General features: G+C 38.9%; 1 protein-coding gene across 2 annotated transcripts in view; it reads left to right on the forward strand.

Moving 5' to 3' along the window:
• fstl5 (follistatin-like 5) overlaps positions 1 to 17,278 on the forward strand; it is a 208,425-nt gene that overhangs the window by 22,639 nt on the left and 168,508 nt on the right. For both annotated transcript variants that reach the window (XM_030738618.1, XM_030738619.1), the window contains exons 2-3: positions 7,793 to 7,934; positions 15,366 to 15,396. In XM_030738618.1, the coding sequence (XP_030594478.1) occupies positions 7,793 to 7,934; positions 15,366 to 15,396 (173 nt within the window). The remainder of the gene's footprint in view (positions 1 to 7,792; positions 7,935 to 15,365; positions 15,397 to 17,278) is intronic.

Genomic DNA, 17,278 nt, shown 5'->3' on the forward strand with positions numbered 1-17,278 from the left:
CCTCCCCTGCTCTCCTCTCCTCTGCTTACTTTCCAACCCTGCAGATTTATCTGCTCACACCTTGTGGCAAACCTGACCTTCTCACAGGGAACCACAGCAGACTGATGCAGACTGAATTTCCCGGCATGTGTATGTTTATGTGACAATAAAAGTTGTTGTTTTTCTACAGTTTTTTTTTCTTATACTGTATTTTGTTTGCACGTATTTTAATAAAAAATCAATAGGAAATTTTGCACTTTTTAGTTTGATGTGTTTTCCCGTATTTTCAGTGGAGGAGATGGTTACATGAACATTTAAAAACTGAAAAACAAAATTCAGTTTCTGAAATTTTCTCCAGTGAATGATCAGAAAACCGATAAAACATCCAAGGCATAAATGCTTGTTTGTGCTCCTTAATGTCTTAGACATTGAAGTTGGTCATAGTGAAAATCATGCTGAACAAAAATGTTGTTTTGGGTTTTGAGTTATGGTGTATGGAGTCACAATCAGTGTAAAATTGATTTAGTTGCTGTTTCTAACTGAGCTTATGTGATTTTCATGTGACTGTCTCCTGTACTTTAAGTTATAAGGGCTCAAAAATACATGAGTTAAAAAGTGCCAGATTTCATTCCAACCTTATGTACTTCATGGGCTTGGAAAATATTCATTTTATGAAGGTAATGTTTTGCTTGACTTCATTTAATATGCTCATTATTGTTAAAAAAAAAATATATATATATATATATGTATATATGAGAGGGTCAGGTGGACACTTTTTTTGATTGATTTGATTGATTTTTATGGTATGGCCTATTAGTGTTCAAGTGTCCCACCAACCTTCTTCTGTCACACAGTGTTTGTGAAAACACTGTTTTAATATATTAGTTTGGATGCCGCCTTGCATTAAGGTCAACATTGCATACAAGTCATTTAAATAAATCAAAAAGTGGTCATCACAAGGCAAAACCACTTCCAATTTTTTTAAGCAGTTCAGCTTGAATTTTATTAGATCCTGTGGTTTAAATTTGCATGATTCAATGACTTTGAGGTAAAGCAGAAAAAGCAGTGCCAGCCCAGCAAAGTGGATAAATAGCAGTCCAAAAAAAAAGTTATTTTTTCTTTTTGGACTCTGGAATGCATTGGAAAAAAAAAAAGACATAGCTGTCAAAATGCTGAGAAGTTGGTGCCACACACACACAAAAAGAAGGATGAATAAACTTCAAGCGTCATTTTAAAACTGGGCAGGTTTCAAACACAGTTTGGAAAAATGGCATTTAAATGTTGGTTTAAAAAAAAATGTCTATACAGCAGAACAGATTTTGATTTTTAAATTATCTGGCAGGCAGGCTCACACCCTTTTCTGCTGCTTCTTTCACTTGTGTCTGTCATCATTTTTTGTTCTGTGGCAGCACGCGAATAAAAATAAACCAAGAGTGTAATTTAAGCTGTATTTTGTAAATTGGATAGCACTTCTAAGATGTGACATCCATGGAGTTTAACAGCTTTGTAAATGTGTTTATACTTTAATTGCTTACCTATTGATTAGCTCTAGTGAAAAATTGTTCAATTGTCAAGTCTGTTTCTTGCAAAATTGCTTTATATTTAGTGCTGAACTGTCAGGAAGTGCTCCCTCCCTCTCTTTATATGTAATGTGAGAAATGCAGCCATTACAGTGACCTTGAAGCAGTCTTAACTCTCACATCGAGTGTTTTAGTGGTTGTTTGGCCACGGTCCATTGACTGAGCATGCGTGTTTCTTTCAGAATTGCCCTGTTCCTTATTCATAGATGTTTGCTCCGCTCACGCTTGGGAGCTGTGCATTGCAACAGTGGTTTACTGTTTCCCACCTGGAGGGCTCACTGGTTACTGAGGGGACCTGAAAAGGTTCGGAACATAGAAACCTTGCGTGCTGTCAGGTTTAAATGGCGAAGAGAAACCAATGAATTGAAAATTCACAGCCTTAAAATGCATCATGTCAAAAATGCTCACAGCATGCTCACTTTCTAAACAGGGACAAAAAAAAAAGCTATCAAATATCCTTGGATTCAGTCTTGTGTGTATTCACTGAATCCAGCTGCTGTGGTTCCCTGTGAGAAGGTCAGGTTTGCCACAAGGTGTGAGCAGATAAATCTGCAGGGTTGGAAAGTAAGCAGAGGAGAGGAGAGCAGGGGAGGATTTTTCTTCAAAATAAATGTGCATTTATTGGAGACATTTCTGTAATCTTTGTTTTTGTTTCTGTATTGCTTATTACTTTGAATTGCTTCTCCACGGCTGTGAATATTATTCAAATAAAATGCATCCCCCACCCCCCTGATTTCAGTTAAACCAATGTTTATGATCCTATTACCTTGTCTAAACACCCACCCCCAAAGAAAATATAACCAGAAAAAAGCATTTACCCATAACATGAGTTATTAGGGAACAATAAACAGCTGAACAGTGGTGTTTAAGAATTAAAATTGGTGAATCCTCCTTATCAACCAACTTTTTTTTCTCACCAGGGAGGGCTTTTTAGCATCTGGCATCTGGTGAATTGGCTCTTTGCGAGCTCAGAATTTTATTTTTGGGGGTGCTACTAGAAAAGGTTTTCATTCTTTAATGATAAAAACAAACTAGTTTTTTTTTATGCTGTGCATTGCTACAGGGCATCCTGTCACCCTCTGTGTGTAACACTCTGTTTTAACTCCTGTTTCCTCTTCCCAGAAAGTTGTTAGTTTAAAAACAAAATAACATAAGTTACATTTACTGTCAGTATATCTGCTAACAAGAAGCTTTTGCCTCATGTTACTTCCAGCTTTTTACATGTGAGTATAGGTAAAGTCATAGAGAAGCCAAGACTTTAACCCAGGTGAACAGGTATTTGATCAGATGAGTTTATTCCTGAGGAGAAGCCGACTGGAAAATGGCTTTAAAGTAGAGGCCGAGTAAAACCTTGTTTATGTTCACCAGTGAACAGCGGTGTGAACCAAACTTCAGAACTGGCGCACACCGTGCTTTGGTGTAGTTTCAGCTTGTCAGCTCTTGAGTTTTGTAACCCGACGGCCGGGTTAAAGACACAAGTGTACAAGTGGATCAGTCTTTACTGCCATTTCAATGATATCAGGAGCTCAAGAGCTCAGGAGGCCCCAGCTCACACAGAGGGGAGATGCTGCAACTGAAATTGTCCTTGCTAGTTTAGAGGTTTAAACCTGGAACTTTTCCAAGTTTACAGTATTTCATTATGTTGATTACTCTTGTCCAAACCTTATTTTCCAGTTGGTTTAGAAAAATCCTTCGCAGTTCTGAGAAACTTTGAAGAAGAAATGGTAATTAGCAGCGCAAAGCAGATGTTAGAAGGAAGCTTTGGCTGTTGCTTTTGGTGCTAAAGTATTTTAAACAATCAGCTACAGGGTTTGGTGCCCTTTTGAAAAAGACGTTTAACTTCTGCAGTTATTGTTCTAAGTTTGTGTGTGTGTGTGTGTGTGTGTGTGTGTGTGTGTGTGTGTGTGTGTGTTTTAAACACGAGTTGTACTGTAGTTTGTATTCCACTGTCTGACTAAAACCAGTGAGAGAAGAAAGCCAGGGATGGTCACAGTAGACGTTCAGCCATATTGAGAGTTTTGCATTTCTCAAGGGCTTTGTTTAATTATACTGGAGACAAGCTGACAGTAATTAGAAAGCTGTAAATTGAAGACTTATCAGCAATAAGTCAGAATTGGTCTAAGATGACTCATAATAATGGGGAGAGCTTCAGAGGAAAGGTCTTTTGGGGGAAACCATGCATAATGTCAGGAAAATGTATTGCACGTTTTAATAATATATTCCTATTTTCCAGAGTTACGACTTACCACACATGCATGACAGTTGACAGTAAATTACAAAATGTTCATTTTTCAAATCGAGCTAATGCCCAGTGTGTTACAGTGAGTGTGATGCATACATAAACCCGTAGTATCTGTATGATGGGCTGTATGGGCATTTATGGTAGCTTGCCCAGTGTATGAATGGCAGAAATCTACTGAATAAGATGGAAAATATCTGAGAGCTTGGCAGGGCATGATTCATTGTGTACATAGTGGGAGATAGGTAGTCTTCATTTCAAAGTCAATGCCAAAGCTTAGGTGTGCTCTAGGGGATTTAAAACCACATACCAAAGTTATGATGGCAGTCCCTTGGGCATCCCAGGAAAAAAAAAACTGAGTCTGCTTTTGTCTCTTGTGCTTTCAAGAGAAATAAATAAGACTTGCAGCATTTACTCAAGCATGCATGCTTTCCCTCACATACTAAGACTTGCACCTACAGCTGCCAGGAGGTTTTTAATTATTTCTGCTTCAGACTATATATTAATGATTTATACTTCAGAATTGCTTCAAATTTTGCTTTAAACCTGAACAACTCAGTGATAAATTATCAGGCTTTTTCTCTAAGTTTCTTGAAGGCTCATTTGTTGAGCAGCATTGCGTACAGCCATTAGTCTACTTTGGGGGTAAATATGGTGTTCTTTTAAACTGATCCATCCATCCATCCATCCATCCATCCATCCATCCATCCATCCATCCATCCATCCATCCATCCATCCATCCATCCATCCATCCAAATTAAGGTTCTAGCCCTCCCTCTGCAACCATTGTTCAATATCCTTTTTAATTTTTTTTTTTTAGGGATGGGTTTGTTCAGCCTTATGGTTTTTGTGGAAGTGCTGCTTTTGAAATTAAGTGCACCGTACTTCTTTGAGTTGCAATATTTTCTGTTCGGGGTCCTGCCGTCTATTCATGGAAGTATCCTTGGGCAAGATACTTAATATTTAGTTGCTCTTTCCCCTCAGTGTTTCCCACACATAGACTTGACCTGGGCTGGCCAGGTATATTAAAGGCTGCATATTTTATTTTTCACCTGTTTAAAAGAATCACAGCATACACGATCCACGTTCTCTTATTTCAAGGTTTTCTTACCACCTGGCTCACTGGCCAGGTCACTCAGTACTCAGTAGCTCCTTTGATCACGATTCAACTACCATCCTGGCCTGGAACTGGTGATGGTAGTCCACATTCTGCTCTGGAGAGCTTCTGAGCCAATCTAAGCTGAACAGGTGGAAAACCATTTCATTTGCCACTATGTTGAGCTCACAGAGGCTGAACAGATTAAAAGGACTACAAACTGCACATTAGATGGATGTGTAGTCCTTTTGTCCAAGATACTTGCTGGAGAGGAAGCTGAATATATTGCCTTTTATAAATGGTATTATTTAATAATTCATTTAAAAAAGGGTGCGTGTGCTCCCCCACTTCTGTGATAGCTCAGCTGCTATTGTTGTTTATGTCTGAATGGGGGAAAAGGAGGCAAATATTGTGAAGTGCTTTGTCCATTAGGGTAAGATAGAGTGATATAAGTGCAATCTATTTGCTGTTTAGTGGCATTACTAAAAATGGGATGGAGAAAATATTACAGACATCTCTTGGCTCAGGAGTACTGCAACCTTTGTCCAACCTTTTCCTTCATATCCAAGTGCTCTCTGTATTTTATCATTCTGCAAAAACTTTAATAATAAAAGCAAACAAGATGAAATGAATTGACCAAGTGACAGCAACTTTAAAAGAAAATTAGGTTATTTTAATGAAATATAGGACAACGCTTACTTACTGATCACTTACTAATGATTCACGAGAAGAAGGACTGTGAAGGTGCTTGCTTATGTTGCAGTTGTGACTGATCATAATGAGTTTAATGTCTCTGAGGAACTGTGCTGTATGGTGCAGTTAAAGTTCTTAAAACTGTGCATATGTTTTTGTCTCTGACACAGCACCCTGCAAAAGTTGGTCCATTAATAACCCATTTAACACTGGGATGCTGGAAAGAAGTTGATTGATTGTGGTAGCAAATATGGTAATCCACCTAGTGCGGCATAAAGACTGTGTTAGCGGAGAAGTGGAGCAGCAGCTGCTGCAGGCAGGTTTCCTACCTGGATCTGGAGACTTACGACACACAGAGAATGAATATGAATACGATCACATTAAAAAAACGCAAGTGCGACTATTAATGCCCTGTAGCACAAAAGGCCTATAATATATCCATGGGGGGGTTGGTAAGGCTGTTGATCATTGCCAGCATTTTAATAATTATTTTTCAGATTCATAGATCTTTAGAATTTCTAGAATTTTGTTCTTAAGAACAAAAACTCCCACTGGATTATCGAGGCACTTTCAGTGCCCCTCGCCACGCGCTGGGGAAGGGGACCTGGCATGAGGTTTTAATTTGCAGAGGCTTAAATCTTTGTTGAGAAGGCAGCCAAGACCAACACTTTAACAGACAGGATTATGCTGGTATGTTTAAGACTTGAAAATTTTTCATATATGTAAACAGTTTGTTTGGGGGTGGATGGGTGGGGTGGAGGTAATTGTTTCAGTAAATAGCATGAAATAAATTTAATGGGTTAGTAGGTGGGCTGGTGGTGGGTGTAGGAGGAAATTCTCTCAAGGCTGTTTCAGAGTTTAATAAAGAACTTGTTTGTTTTTAAAGGCCAGTGCATTTTTAAGGTTAAACAAAAAGTGTAAATCTACCAATCACAGTATACACCCCAGCTGTTGATGAAGATTTTAATTAAATGGATTTTCCATCAAAAAACAAGATCTTTATATTTGTTCCAGACCAGAAAACAAACAAACAAAAAAAACTGTTGGTTTGAAATAAAAAGAAGTAATTTCAAAGCAGAAAACCTGCAGGCATCAGGCAGCAGAGGAAGGCTATGGAAGTCACCTAAAGTCACAAAAAATAAAGTTTTAGTGTTTCCTCTTTGTCCAGCACATCACAGTGACATGCCACCCTGCTGGCGCAACCTCCTGACCTCCAGCGAAAAGCGTGTGGACCCACAGAGCTGCCATAACAGTGCCATTGCTGTCTGACTCAGTGTCACTCCAGAACAACAAGGAAGTGGGGTCACCATCCTGCTGTCAGTCATCTCCCTCCACTGGAGGATGATTTGGGACGGCTTAGAAAGCGTAGCTCTGTGTTTGCCAGTGAAAATAAACAAGTCAAGTCAAGGCAGATTTATTTATAAAATGCTTCTGATGGAGGAGATCTTTGCAGTGAGGTGCACAAAAAAACTGAGGGTGTAAATGCAGGTAAAGATGAGGGATAAAAAGAAGGAACAAATGCACTGCAGGTTTTAACATACAGCTTGTTTGGTGAACCTGGTGTAAGGCGGTATGAAAGCAGTCGTGAGCGTATCTCCTTATCTGGGTATGTCCTGTGCCTTTATTTGTTCGAACCTGCCTGTTTTACTGACACAGACATTTCCACGGGGCTTGTTTTTTTTTCCCCCTCCACAAGTGTGATTTTGTTTAATTCATGTCATGCAAAGGTCAAACTTGTTTTTACACAGTGCAATGAATAATTGAAAATGCAGTCATATTGGAGGTGAAAAGTGAATACTCTCACTTTTTTTAAAATAAATATTTCCAGGCTGCATCTGAGCAAGGCTGTGAAGAATTTGTTTTAAGATGTAATCTCTCCGCTTCATCACAGTTGCGTGACTTAGACACTCGGCCTAATTAATCTAAAGCCCTCACTTTAATTGCCTTAATATATTGGCTCTTTGTCTTCTTTATCTTGATTTTCTCATGACGTCTATTTCCCCGTAATTGATTCGAAAGGAGATCTAATCTCTTTGCTGAGTGTGGGCCACGTATTGATAGCTTTAGTTTAAACCAGCGACAGTTTTGCGGTTCTCATTGTCTTCACTAATTATTGTGGGCTTGATGTATTGTCTTGGCCTACCGGTATTGAACCTGCAGAGTGTTGGGGGGGAGTGCTCACCATTCTTGTTTGGTTTTTGACAGGAAAAGACCAATGAAGACGACCAGATGGTGGTCGGCTGCGATTTTACTGTTGGGGCTCGCTGTGCTTGGCGCCAACGGGAGACCCAGCAAGGAGGGATTCGGGTCACCACCTTATCGACCAGTCGTGAGATTTCGACACAAGGTATTGATTGCCTTTCTGTTTTCACATGCTGTCCGTAACAGGTCTGTGTGCTCTGGCCAAGTATGAAACTCATTACAGTGGCGCTGTCTTCCCGCATCATGACTCTCCTGTGGTTGTTAGTTTTTTTTTCCCCACTTGATGAATCATTATCCCTCCCTCTGAGCCAGAAGACTGTCATTTCAAAAACAACATCAGATTAATGCGAAGCACAGATGAGCAAAGATGAAGACGAGCTTTGAAAGATGATGTTGGTGTGGCATTTTAGCTGAGTGTTTTAAGTAAAAGATGTAATTGAATGCTTATGGACTTAGTAATAGAGGGCAGGCCCCGAAAGCAAAATCTGCCACTTGTATTAATTTCTTGCTGCATCTTAAGGAACAAGATCTTTTTTTTTTTATTTTCTAAAATAGTAGCACGCTCATTTTTTTCCCCCCTCTGATCCAGTTCCAAAACACCAGCACAGCAGGCATGGATCAATTAGATCCAGACTAGGAAAGAAATTGACTGTTTTGGCAGACGGGGAGTTGAAGAAAACAAACTGTTTTGTCAAGAGGCATTAGTCAGATTGTGGTCCTTCAGTACACATTTCCCATAACCCCCCCCCTTTTTTGTAATTATGTTTGCTAGTAAACACTTCTTTCAGCCCAGTCCATGATAAGAATTAGCAGTGACAACAAAGGGAATAAAGTTTGGTTTTTCACTTTAAGAAATTCTGTCGTCTCCTGGCTGCACATTACATCTAATGTTTGTTTGTGTTGGTCTGGAATGAAAGGCAAAGACGGTGGTACTAAAGGGTGGGTAGGGTGAGAGATGGTTAGAAAGAGAGGGAGTCGGAGGGAACAGATGGTAGGAACGTCATTGTGCTGTATCATAGTTGAGCGGGGAGCTGGAAGCGATGCAAAGCTGTTGAATCGACACAATGGTCAAAAACATTGTGACCTTTCGAACAACATTTATTCAGAGAGACGCTTTCTAAATGTGGAGACTGCACATATCAGCTATATGGAACTTGTGCTTCTTTCTAGCAACATCTATTCTGAAAATTGAGTATTTTAAAGAAGTGAAGAGATTTAAACTTCAATACCCAAACATCCTGTAATATGGTGGCAATAAACTGCAGAGATAGCACTTCTGCCAGGCTGCAGTGCTTTATACCAAAGGGAGGCGCCGCAAATGATCCATCATCCACCTCTGCCAGGACACGGATGGATTCAGTCTAAAATGACCAGGCAACATTTATTTTTTTTCAAAACCTTACCTCTCTAGAGAGGTATGTGATTTGTATCTTTCCATATCCTGCATATCCAAGGATGAGGCGATGCAAGAAGAACTAGTTTCGAGGAGCACAGTGTTTCACAGTTTCATCTTGTAAAGAGAGAGTCTGTGGAAGATGTAATGTCTCTTTCTTTAGCCTGTGTTTACACTCTTGGATGAAGGATTTCAGGGATAGATGGAACATTTTTCTATCAACATCAACAAGTATTCTAGACAGACTGGCTTCCTGGCACAAGAATCTATAGAATTTACTTTCATAGGCCTGATAACATGCTTACTTTTATGTACTAGTTAGAGATTTAGAAGACAATTCATTCCTCCTTTTGCTGTGAAACTACATTAAACCACAATAAAAAAGAAAAATACAAAAGGAGAGCTTCATTTTTGGGGTGCCTGTGAATAATCCTGAGTTACCTCCCCTTTGGCTTTGGAATTGGTGGATGCTGTTTCATTTTAAAAATATAATTTTTGAGTTTTAGTGACAGAAACAAAAATACACGCTATTAGGTACACTTATAAGCTCTTGCAGTTCAATCCAGCAGTGCTACAGGTTTTTTTTTTTTTGAGAATATCAGGGAGAAGGAATGACAATAGCTCAGGGCTCAGGGTGGAGACCAACCCAGTCCGCTGCAGTAAGGATTCAGCTTTGGACGTGGTAATCTACCAAGTTACCTCAACATGGCCATAAACTCAGATAAAACATACTGCAAACGGGGCACCTGGGTGGCTTAGTGGTGAAGCCGGCGACCACATACATATGCCGCGTTGCGGCGCGGGTTCGAGTCCCGGCCCGTTGCCAATTTGCTCGCGTGTCTTCCCCTGTATCTTTCCCCCATTTCCTGTCTCACTCCACTGCCCATAAAAGCCGCTGTGGCTAAAAATACAAAACAAACTGCAAACAACAAATGTATTTGCACTGAATTCTTTCTCCACAATTTGGCTAAAATAATATAAAGAAGGAGGTATACATGCCATAATCAGATAATAAATCACTGGGAAACACGGCTCTCTTTTAAATATTAAGACCTAAGAAACTTGTAGTACAAAAAACCCTTAATATAAGTAATAAAATCATAAGTTTCATAATTATATCTGTTAGTAATAAATTTGACTCTTTTCACTTGTAGTGTCTCTTTAATCTCTCTCCTGCAGCACAGTCCAATATTTCTATTGTCCCATTATTCTCTCTTGTACTGAAGAGAGTGTACTTTTTATTGTAATGCAGTGCCATGTGAATAAGGCAGACACATTTTCTTTAAGTACTTTTAATCCAACCAACAGTACATTTTGAAGCTGAACGGTGCTCATTTCTTTATTGTATCGAGGAGTACATTCTCTCTTATTGAAACTAACTGGTTCTGACTTTGTCTCTCTTGACTGGTGTGGTTTGGAACTGCAGTGACTTTAATAATTAAGGTAATGTATACCCACATGTAGCGGAAATCTGACGAGAAGCTACAAAAATGATATATGTGCTTTTCCACTCCAGTGAAATTAATGTGCCAGGCGCTGTGATTACATCGCGGAGGAATGTCATTACAGCATCTGCATACCATTACAATTCGTCTTGTGAGAGGACAGAGGTAAACTGCGCTCATCTATCTGCCTGTCAGACGAGACCGTGGAAATTTACGGCCCTTTGGTGGGTGGAAAAAAAAAGGCCAAATGTAAGACCTTTTTCAAATTATGTCATTGGCCTTTTTGTTGCTTAGAGGATTTCTCAGCTCTTGCCTGGACTGCAGAGAGGCTCGGGTCATCCACTTGTCAATAAAACTGAGTGAGCTGTGTTAACAGTCGCTTCAAAGTGAATTATTGTAGAGAAGTAATATCAAGTTCAAGAACACAGCTGTCAACTCAAAATAAGTATTTGTTAGTACTGTTTAAAAGTAGACAATTAAGGTCAGTTAGATAAAAAAACAATTTCATATTTTTTAATTTCTTATTTTTTAAAAACATTAAAGCCATATCAGAAATCATAGGAATGAAAAATGGGGACGTGTGCTTCGCTTCAGCTGGGAATGTTAATGTCTTTTCCTGTGCTTTGAAGGAGAGTGTTTGACTACGGTAAGGGGATCGGACACAACCTTATAAGCTTTCCTCGCAAAGACTTAAATCACCAAGAGCCATGTGCTCATAAACAGCTGGTCACAAGTTCTACTCCTAATGGCCGTGGTGTGGTTTCAGAAATTCACTGTGAAATCCTCCACACGGGGTCAGGTATAGGACACGGTTCCTCCCCGGCAGAATCCAGATATATGTTCTGCCATTCAAAGTGCTTGTTGCTATTCTTGAGCTTCTGTTACTTGGAGATCTTGTGTTATTCAGTCGTATTTAAGCCAAGGTCTTACATGAAAAGTTTAATTATAAGAATGATGGAAGGCTCAATGTGTAATTTGTGAAAATCGTGTAGATGTGCCAGGCTTGCTCGACACGAGGGACTACGGCAATTTGTGTGAGTTTTTGTCACTTTGACATCAAGCTGTTATGTCAGGACAAACAAAATGGAGGCAAGGACAACTGTGTGTGCAAAGCCCCATCTATCCAGCACTGGCTTGGCCACATGGCAAATCTAGATTAACGGGGGATAAGCAGAGAGTGAGAGAGAGGGAGTGGGGGCGGTGGGCAAATTAGATTGAGATAAAGAGACGGGGAATGGGAGAAACAACAAGAATGAATAGCAAAATTCACAAGAAACAGCTTGTTGTACAGTAGCACCGGTTAAAGCTGCAACAGGCAGCATTTGGCCTAAACATGACTTCTGTCAGTATTATTTTCCCCCTCCTCTTCTGCCTCCTCCTCCTCCTCCTCCTCAGCTGGTCAATTTTAGCCCCAACCCTTGTCACTCATCTTGATGAGCTGTCTGCTTTCAAATGGCAGCCAGCCTGAAACTGAGGTAACCAGCTTTTGTAACGTCTCCGCAGGGGCCGAAAAGGCACAGATGCTTCACAGAGCCGGTCTACTAGAACAATAACAAGGTGTTGACCTGTGGCTTTCAAAGTCTTTCTGCTACATGGTTATTTTTCCTGTTCTTTTGGTTTATTTATTATAGTTGTTACTTGTCAACATGATGAGTCTTGGCAGTACAAGAACTGGCCTCGCTATTCTTTTTCAGAAATGTTTGAAACACAGCTAACCACAGGCTGCTTCATAGGCAATTATAAACAGATAAAACATGGAGAGATAGCATTGGTGTCCTGGTGCAAAAAGACTAAATTACATAGTTGCTTTTTTGAAGGTCCTGACTGTACCAAGTATGTGTTTTAAAAAGAAAAGTCTTTGTTGGTCTGGGCATGTTGTTTCAGGTGCAGGTAATGGAACAGGTGTTGGTGCTGTGCATTACATTACAATATATTAAGGAAAAAGATTGTCCCTCTCTCTTTTTTTTGAATTTCTGGAATTTAAAGTATTCTACTGGAATATGCACATCTGTTTTTGTTTGCCTGTGCACGTTGTTGTTGGATGACCTTACATTGGCAAAAGTTGGGTTTTTTTTTAGCTGTTTTAGCTGAACGTCCCACCATCTGCATCAACGCACCTGCTAAAATGAAAAAATGGAAGTGAATGAGGCAGCTTTGCTGTTTTGTGTCTCTGGGGTATTGGTGAAATGGATAAATCCAGGCTTGCTCATAAAGATAGTGCTGCATATACTGTATTCTGTTCACTTGTCACACTGGTGTGTTGCAATTTGTTGTTATACATTTCCAGATGCAGTGTACCTGGAAACTGGTGGTCTGGAGGAAAGAGGTTTGCGAGATATGAAGCATGAGAAAGAAAAGATGAGGAGGAGGTGGTGCTGGTGGAGTGAAGGAGGGCTGAGAGACAGAGAGAAGCACAAAGAGGGAGAAAGAGAGAGAGATGTAGGCGGTCAGCCAGCTAGCTGTGACAGGAGCAGATGAAGCACGAGTTGTACAGCTGGGTGCTTCACTGTCCCCAGAGTCTCAGGGCAGAAGAGACAGGCCTGCCAGTGGCTCCGGAGAAACCACTCTCTTCAAACAAATGAAGTGAGAACATTGTCTGCTATATGCAAATAAGCCCTATTTGATATCTTCCCTACCTGTAGTGCAGTTCTAAATGTCAGCTCCTGTAGTGTGTGTGTGTGTGTGTGTGTGTGTGTGTGTGTGTGTGTGTGTGTGTGTGTGTGTGTGTTGGGGGGTGTGGGGGTCACAGGTGTTTCCCCTGATTTGTGCCTGATGGTCAGCAGTGTTTAATGAAACATTCAGGAAGAGAGAGCTGTTGCCAGATCACAATGTTTAACTTGCCTTTTAGTTTTTGCTGGGTGATGTGATGTGTTCTAGCTTTGCATATCTCAACAAGCATGTTATGAATTTCCATAAAATGTCATATAGACTTTGAGGACCATCTGAGTCATGGATTCATCTTCAACCTTCACAAGAAGAAGGCTGATATTTGTTGTAAAATCTGGTCAGGGTAACATTTTCTAATAAATGTCATAGTTAATAGTTATTATGAATAAAGGATGAAATGATGATAATGTGTACTAATTATTGGTTACTAATTATTAGCGTCATTAAGTGTTATATGCTGCTATTAATATTTTTTGAACTATTTATATATGAATGTTGTATATCATAGTTAAGAGCTGATAAAAACTGAATTCTTTTGGCACAAATTTTTTTTTGATGCATTATCTGTTTATTATTAACTGAATGTTGTTTTATGATAAAGGCTTATATGTAGGCAGGTAAAAAGTATTACAATGTCATATCAACTGTCCAGGTAATGTTTATAGATGCATTATAAACATCACTTAATCTTAATCATTTCAGACAAACCAAATACTAACCAAACCATAAAGAGCAGTAGTTATTATTTCATTGCTTATTAAAAAGGGGAAAAAAAACTTAGTTTTAGCCATGCACCATTTATTAGATTATAACTCATGTGGATATTCTTCTCTATGGAATAGGGATTTAATTAGCACTAGGGCTCAAGATGCACAGACCCAGAATAGTTTTAATAAAAATATGACAATGTCAAATATACAGTTTACACATGGTAACCAGGAAGCAAGATATAAGCTGTGCTATTCTTGCAGTCATAATTGATATTTGCAGTCATATTCCTTGGATATGATTACCCACATACCTTTAAAATACTTTCAATGGATAATATCCACAGTTAATTGACAGAGAATTAATAGAGCATTAAGGAGGAAATTCACAGTAGGCAGATTTCTGTGCAAACCGGAGAAATGGATAAACCGCTGTTTTCTTCATGCATTCAGGGACCACAGTTCATTATTGACTGTAGACCCATTGCATAATGCATCTCCCTCATAACACCACCCAGCTCGAGCTGAAAGAGAATCTGAATTTTCTGTACAAGAACGAGAAGGGTGAGCTATGCAGATTTCACTGTAGAGAAATCAAATATTTATGCCTCTTTCTTTCGCATTCATGGTTTCTGGAGAGCAGCTACTTAGAATGGTAGCCCTGATAGCAGCATTTTCTACAACTATGCTCAGTGTGCATGCAGATCTGTTAAAGTGCAGCTACTTACTGTAGAAGGTCCTGGTTGTTTGCTCTTCTTTATGTCTCTGTAAAATGTTTTCTTTTCCACTGCAACTTTTTCTGTTACAGTTGCTAATTTGGTTGACTGATTCCAAACACTTTAAGAGCCGCACGCTGTAAATACTTTGGAAGAAAAACAAAGAATCAAAAGATAAGAGAGAGAATTAAAACACTTAGAATTAACTTTTAATGGCATATATTTGAAGCATGAGCACATAGTCATGCTTCAAAACAGTGCTGTCCATTTTCTGTCAGATTACAGTGCGCTAATGTAATAAAGGGGTTTTAAAAAAAGACTTGGTAGAAAGGAAAGAAATGAGAAATCAGAATCTAAACATATCTAATGACTAAAAGCAAGATCAGGAAGAAACTAAATGATATGTATCGGTGCACAGAGTAAAAGCTCAGAGTTTAAGTTTGCCATTCAGACATGAGTGAAATACTTTGGTGTTGTGTGTGATGCTTGCAACTCTGCCAGATTTTCAAAAATAATTAAGTATATTGAATTGACTATAGAATATCATTCAATTAATACAAGAACATGTAACTTCCATTCTTTACGCTTATTGTTGGTGATTTTGGATCTTATAGTTTATTTTAACTGTTTTTCCTGTGTTTTCTACAGGATGGCATCCCAGAGAGCCTGAGAATAAAAGGTGAGTTTCTGCTTTTGATTCCTTCTTCCTTCCTGTCTGTTGACATGCTGTGTATGTGCAACATGGAGGTTAGGAGGCATTGTTAAAAGTAAGTTGTGAGTAAAGCACATTTGTTGCAGGATCTTTTGACTAATGATGATGTAAAAATTTTGTGTTGACCTATTTTTTTTGTTATAACTAAAAGACGAGAAAGAAAGAGCACATTTTAATCAAAAACTCCCAAGAAAGAAACCCGTAGGGAGCATACATAGGACTCTCATCTCCTTTTTTCACTATTATTGTCTCGCACACCAAAAAGTTCTCCTGTCACATTCTGGTCCAAACTTTGACTTATCACTTATCAGGCTTTACTTAAACCCTGATTGAATAGTTTATGCAACTAAGTTTGTCTTAAAATATACAGTAGTCTGGTCTGGTAGGTCGCCAGGAACCACTAAATAACAAAAACAGAAGAATGTGCTACTACCCATCAGGCACCAGACTGATAAAACTTGACGTGCGGTGAGACCAGATGCTCCTAAACAGGAGAAACACAAAAATCCAAAGACAACAGCAATTAAGAAGTTTTGTTTTCACTTCCTTTCAAAAAATGAACACAGTTATCGGGTCCGTTTGTGAGAAACCTGGCTGGTTTCTGCTTGAAATGCCTGTTCCTAATTGTAATACTGTGAATTGTGACAAAGCTTAGTCACCCAAAACTTCGACAGCTGCACCAAAACATGTTTTCATGCTTTTTGTTCGGCGCTTCACAGGATATATTTTATGCCCACCAACAGGTTTTGCGTCTGTTCATATTGCATGTAGTTTAAATTATTATTATTTTTTGACCATATAGAGAGGTTTTGTGCAGTTTATTAAACCAGTTTGTCACATGTTTTAACCTCCTGCAATGCCAGGAGAATTAGGTCTGAGGTTGCCTTTTCACACACTTGGCACACAACAGGGAATAGTCCACTACTGGAAATACTCAGTAGGGTTATAGGGGAGCAGTGGTGCCAGAGTCATAAGTGCAAGGAAATAAATGTACATAAACTGGCAGGTTAATGACTGTTTGATTTTCGATAAGACTGAATCAGACATGTCACACATACCTCAGCTGAGTGATTTCTATAAAAGTTCAGTGCTGCATTGCATGCTTGAAAGCAGCTTAAGTGAGCACTAAATGGTTATACCCTTCAGCTTCTGCAATGGGAGGTAGTTATTGTTCTAATGTGTTTTCATGCTTTTACTTTACTTTTCAGTACAGTGGGTATTTTTTGTGCAGTGAGATATGTTACTCATGATATGCTCAGTCCACAAAAGTGATGGAATTATATTTCCATAACAACAAGGAAATGTATGAACAAGTTAAAATGCAGTGTAGAGTTTTCAATAAACCACAGACCAAACACAGCGGTTCAGCTATCAGCTTTAACAAAAACATTTTGTGCTGTGAAGGTCCAGAAACCTAATAAAAGTTTTATAACCCTATCTTTAAACTTAAATTTTTAAAATGTACTCAGGGCGCACACACGCAGTATATTAACCAGTTATTGCATCACTAATGTTCATTTGAGTTTAATGCATGCCTCTGCTTATTTGCTACTCTAAAAAAATATCACTAGTGTGAAACGGCCTTTACAGTCTACACCTATGATTTCTTTATTCATACTGGCTCGCAGGAATAATTAAAATAGTCAGTAAATCTAATAAACCACTATTTTAATGCACAGCAAAACATAAAAAAAACAAAGCAAATATTTGAACTGAGAAAACTGATAATTTTAAGAAAAAAGTAATAATGTAAATATTTGTGTTGTGCACCAATTGGAGATGTACTGTGGAGGACTGAGAAAAGCACATGAAAAGTGGGATGAAAAAATCAAGATGGGAGAAAATTAAA

The sequence above is a fragment of the Archocentrus centrarchus genome, chromosome 10, assembly GCF_007364275.1.
Source record: "Archocentrus centrarchus isolate MPI-CPG fArcCen1 chromosome 10, fArcCen1, whole genome shotgun sequence".
Lineage (NCBI taxonomy): Eukaryota > Metazoa > Chordata > Actinopteri > Cichliformes > Cichlidae > Archocentrus > Archocentrus centrarchus.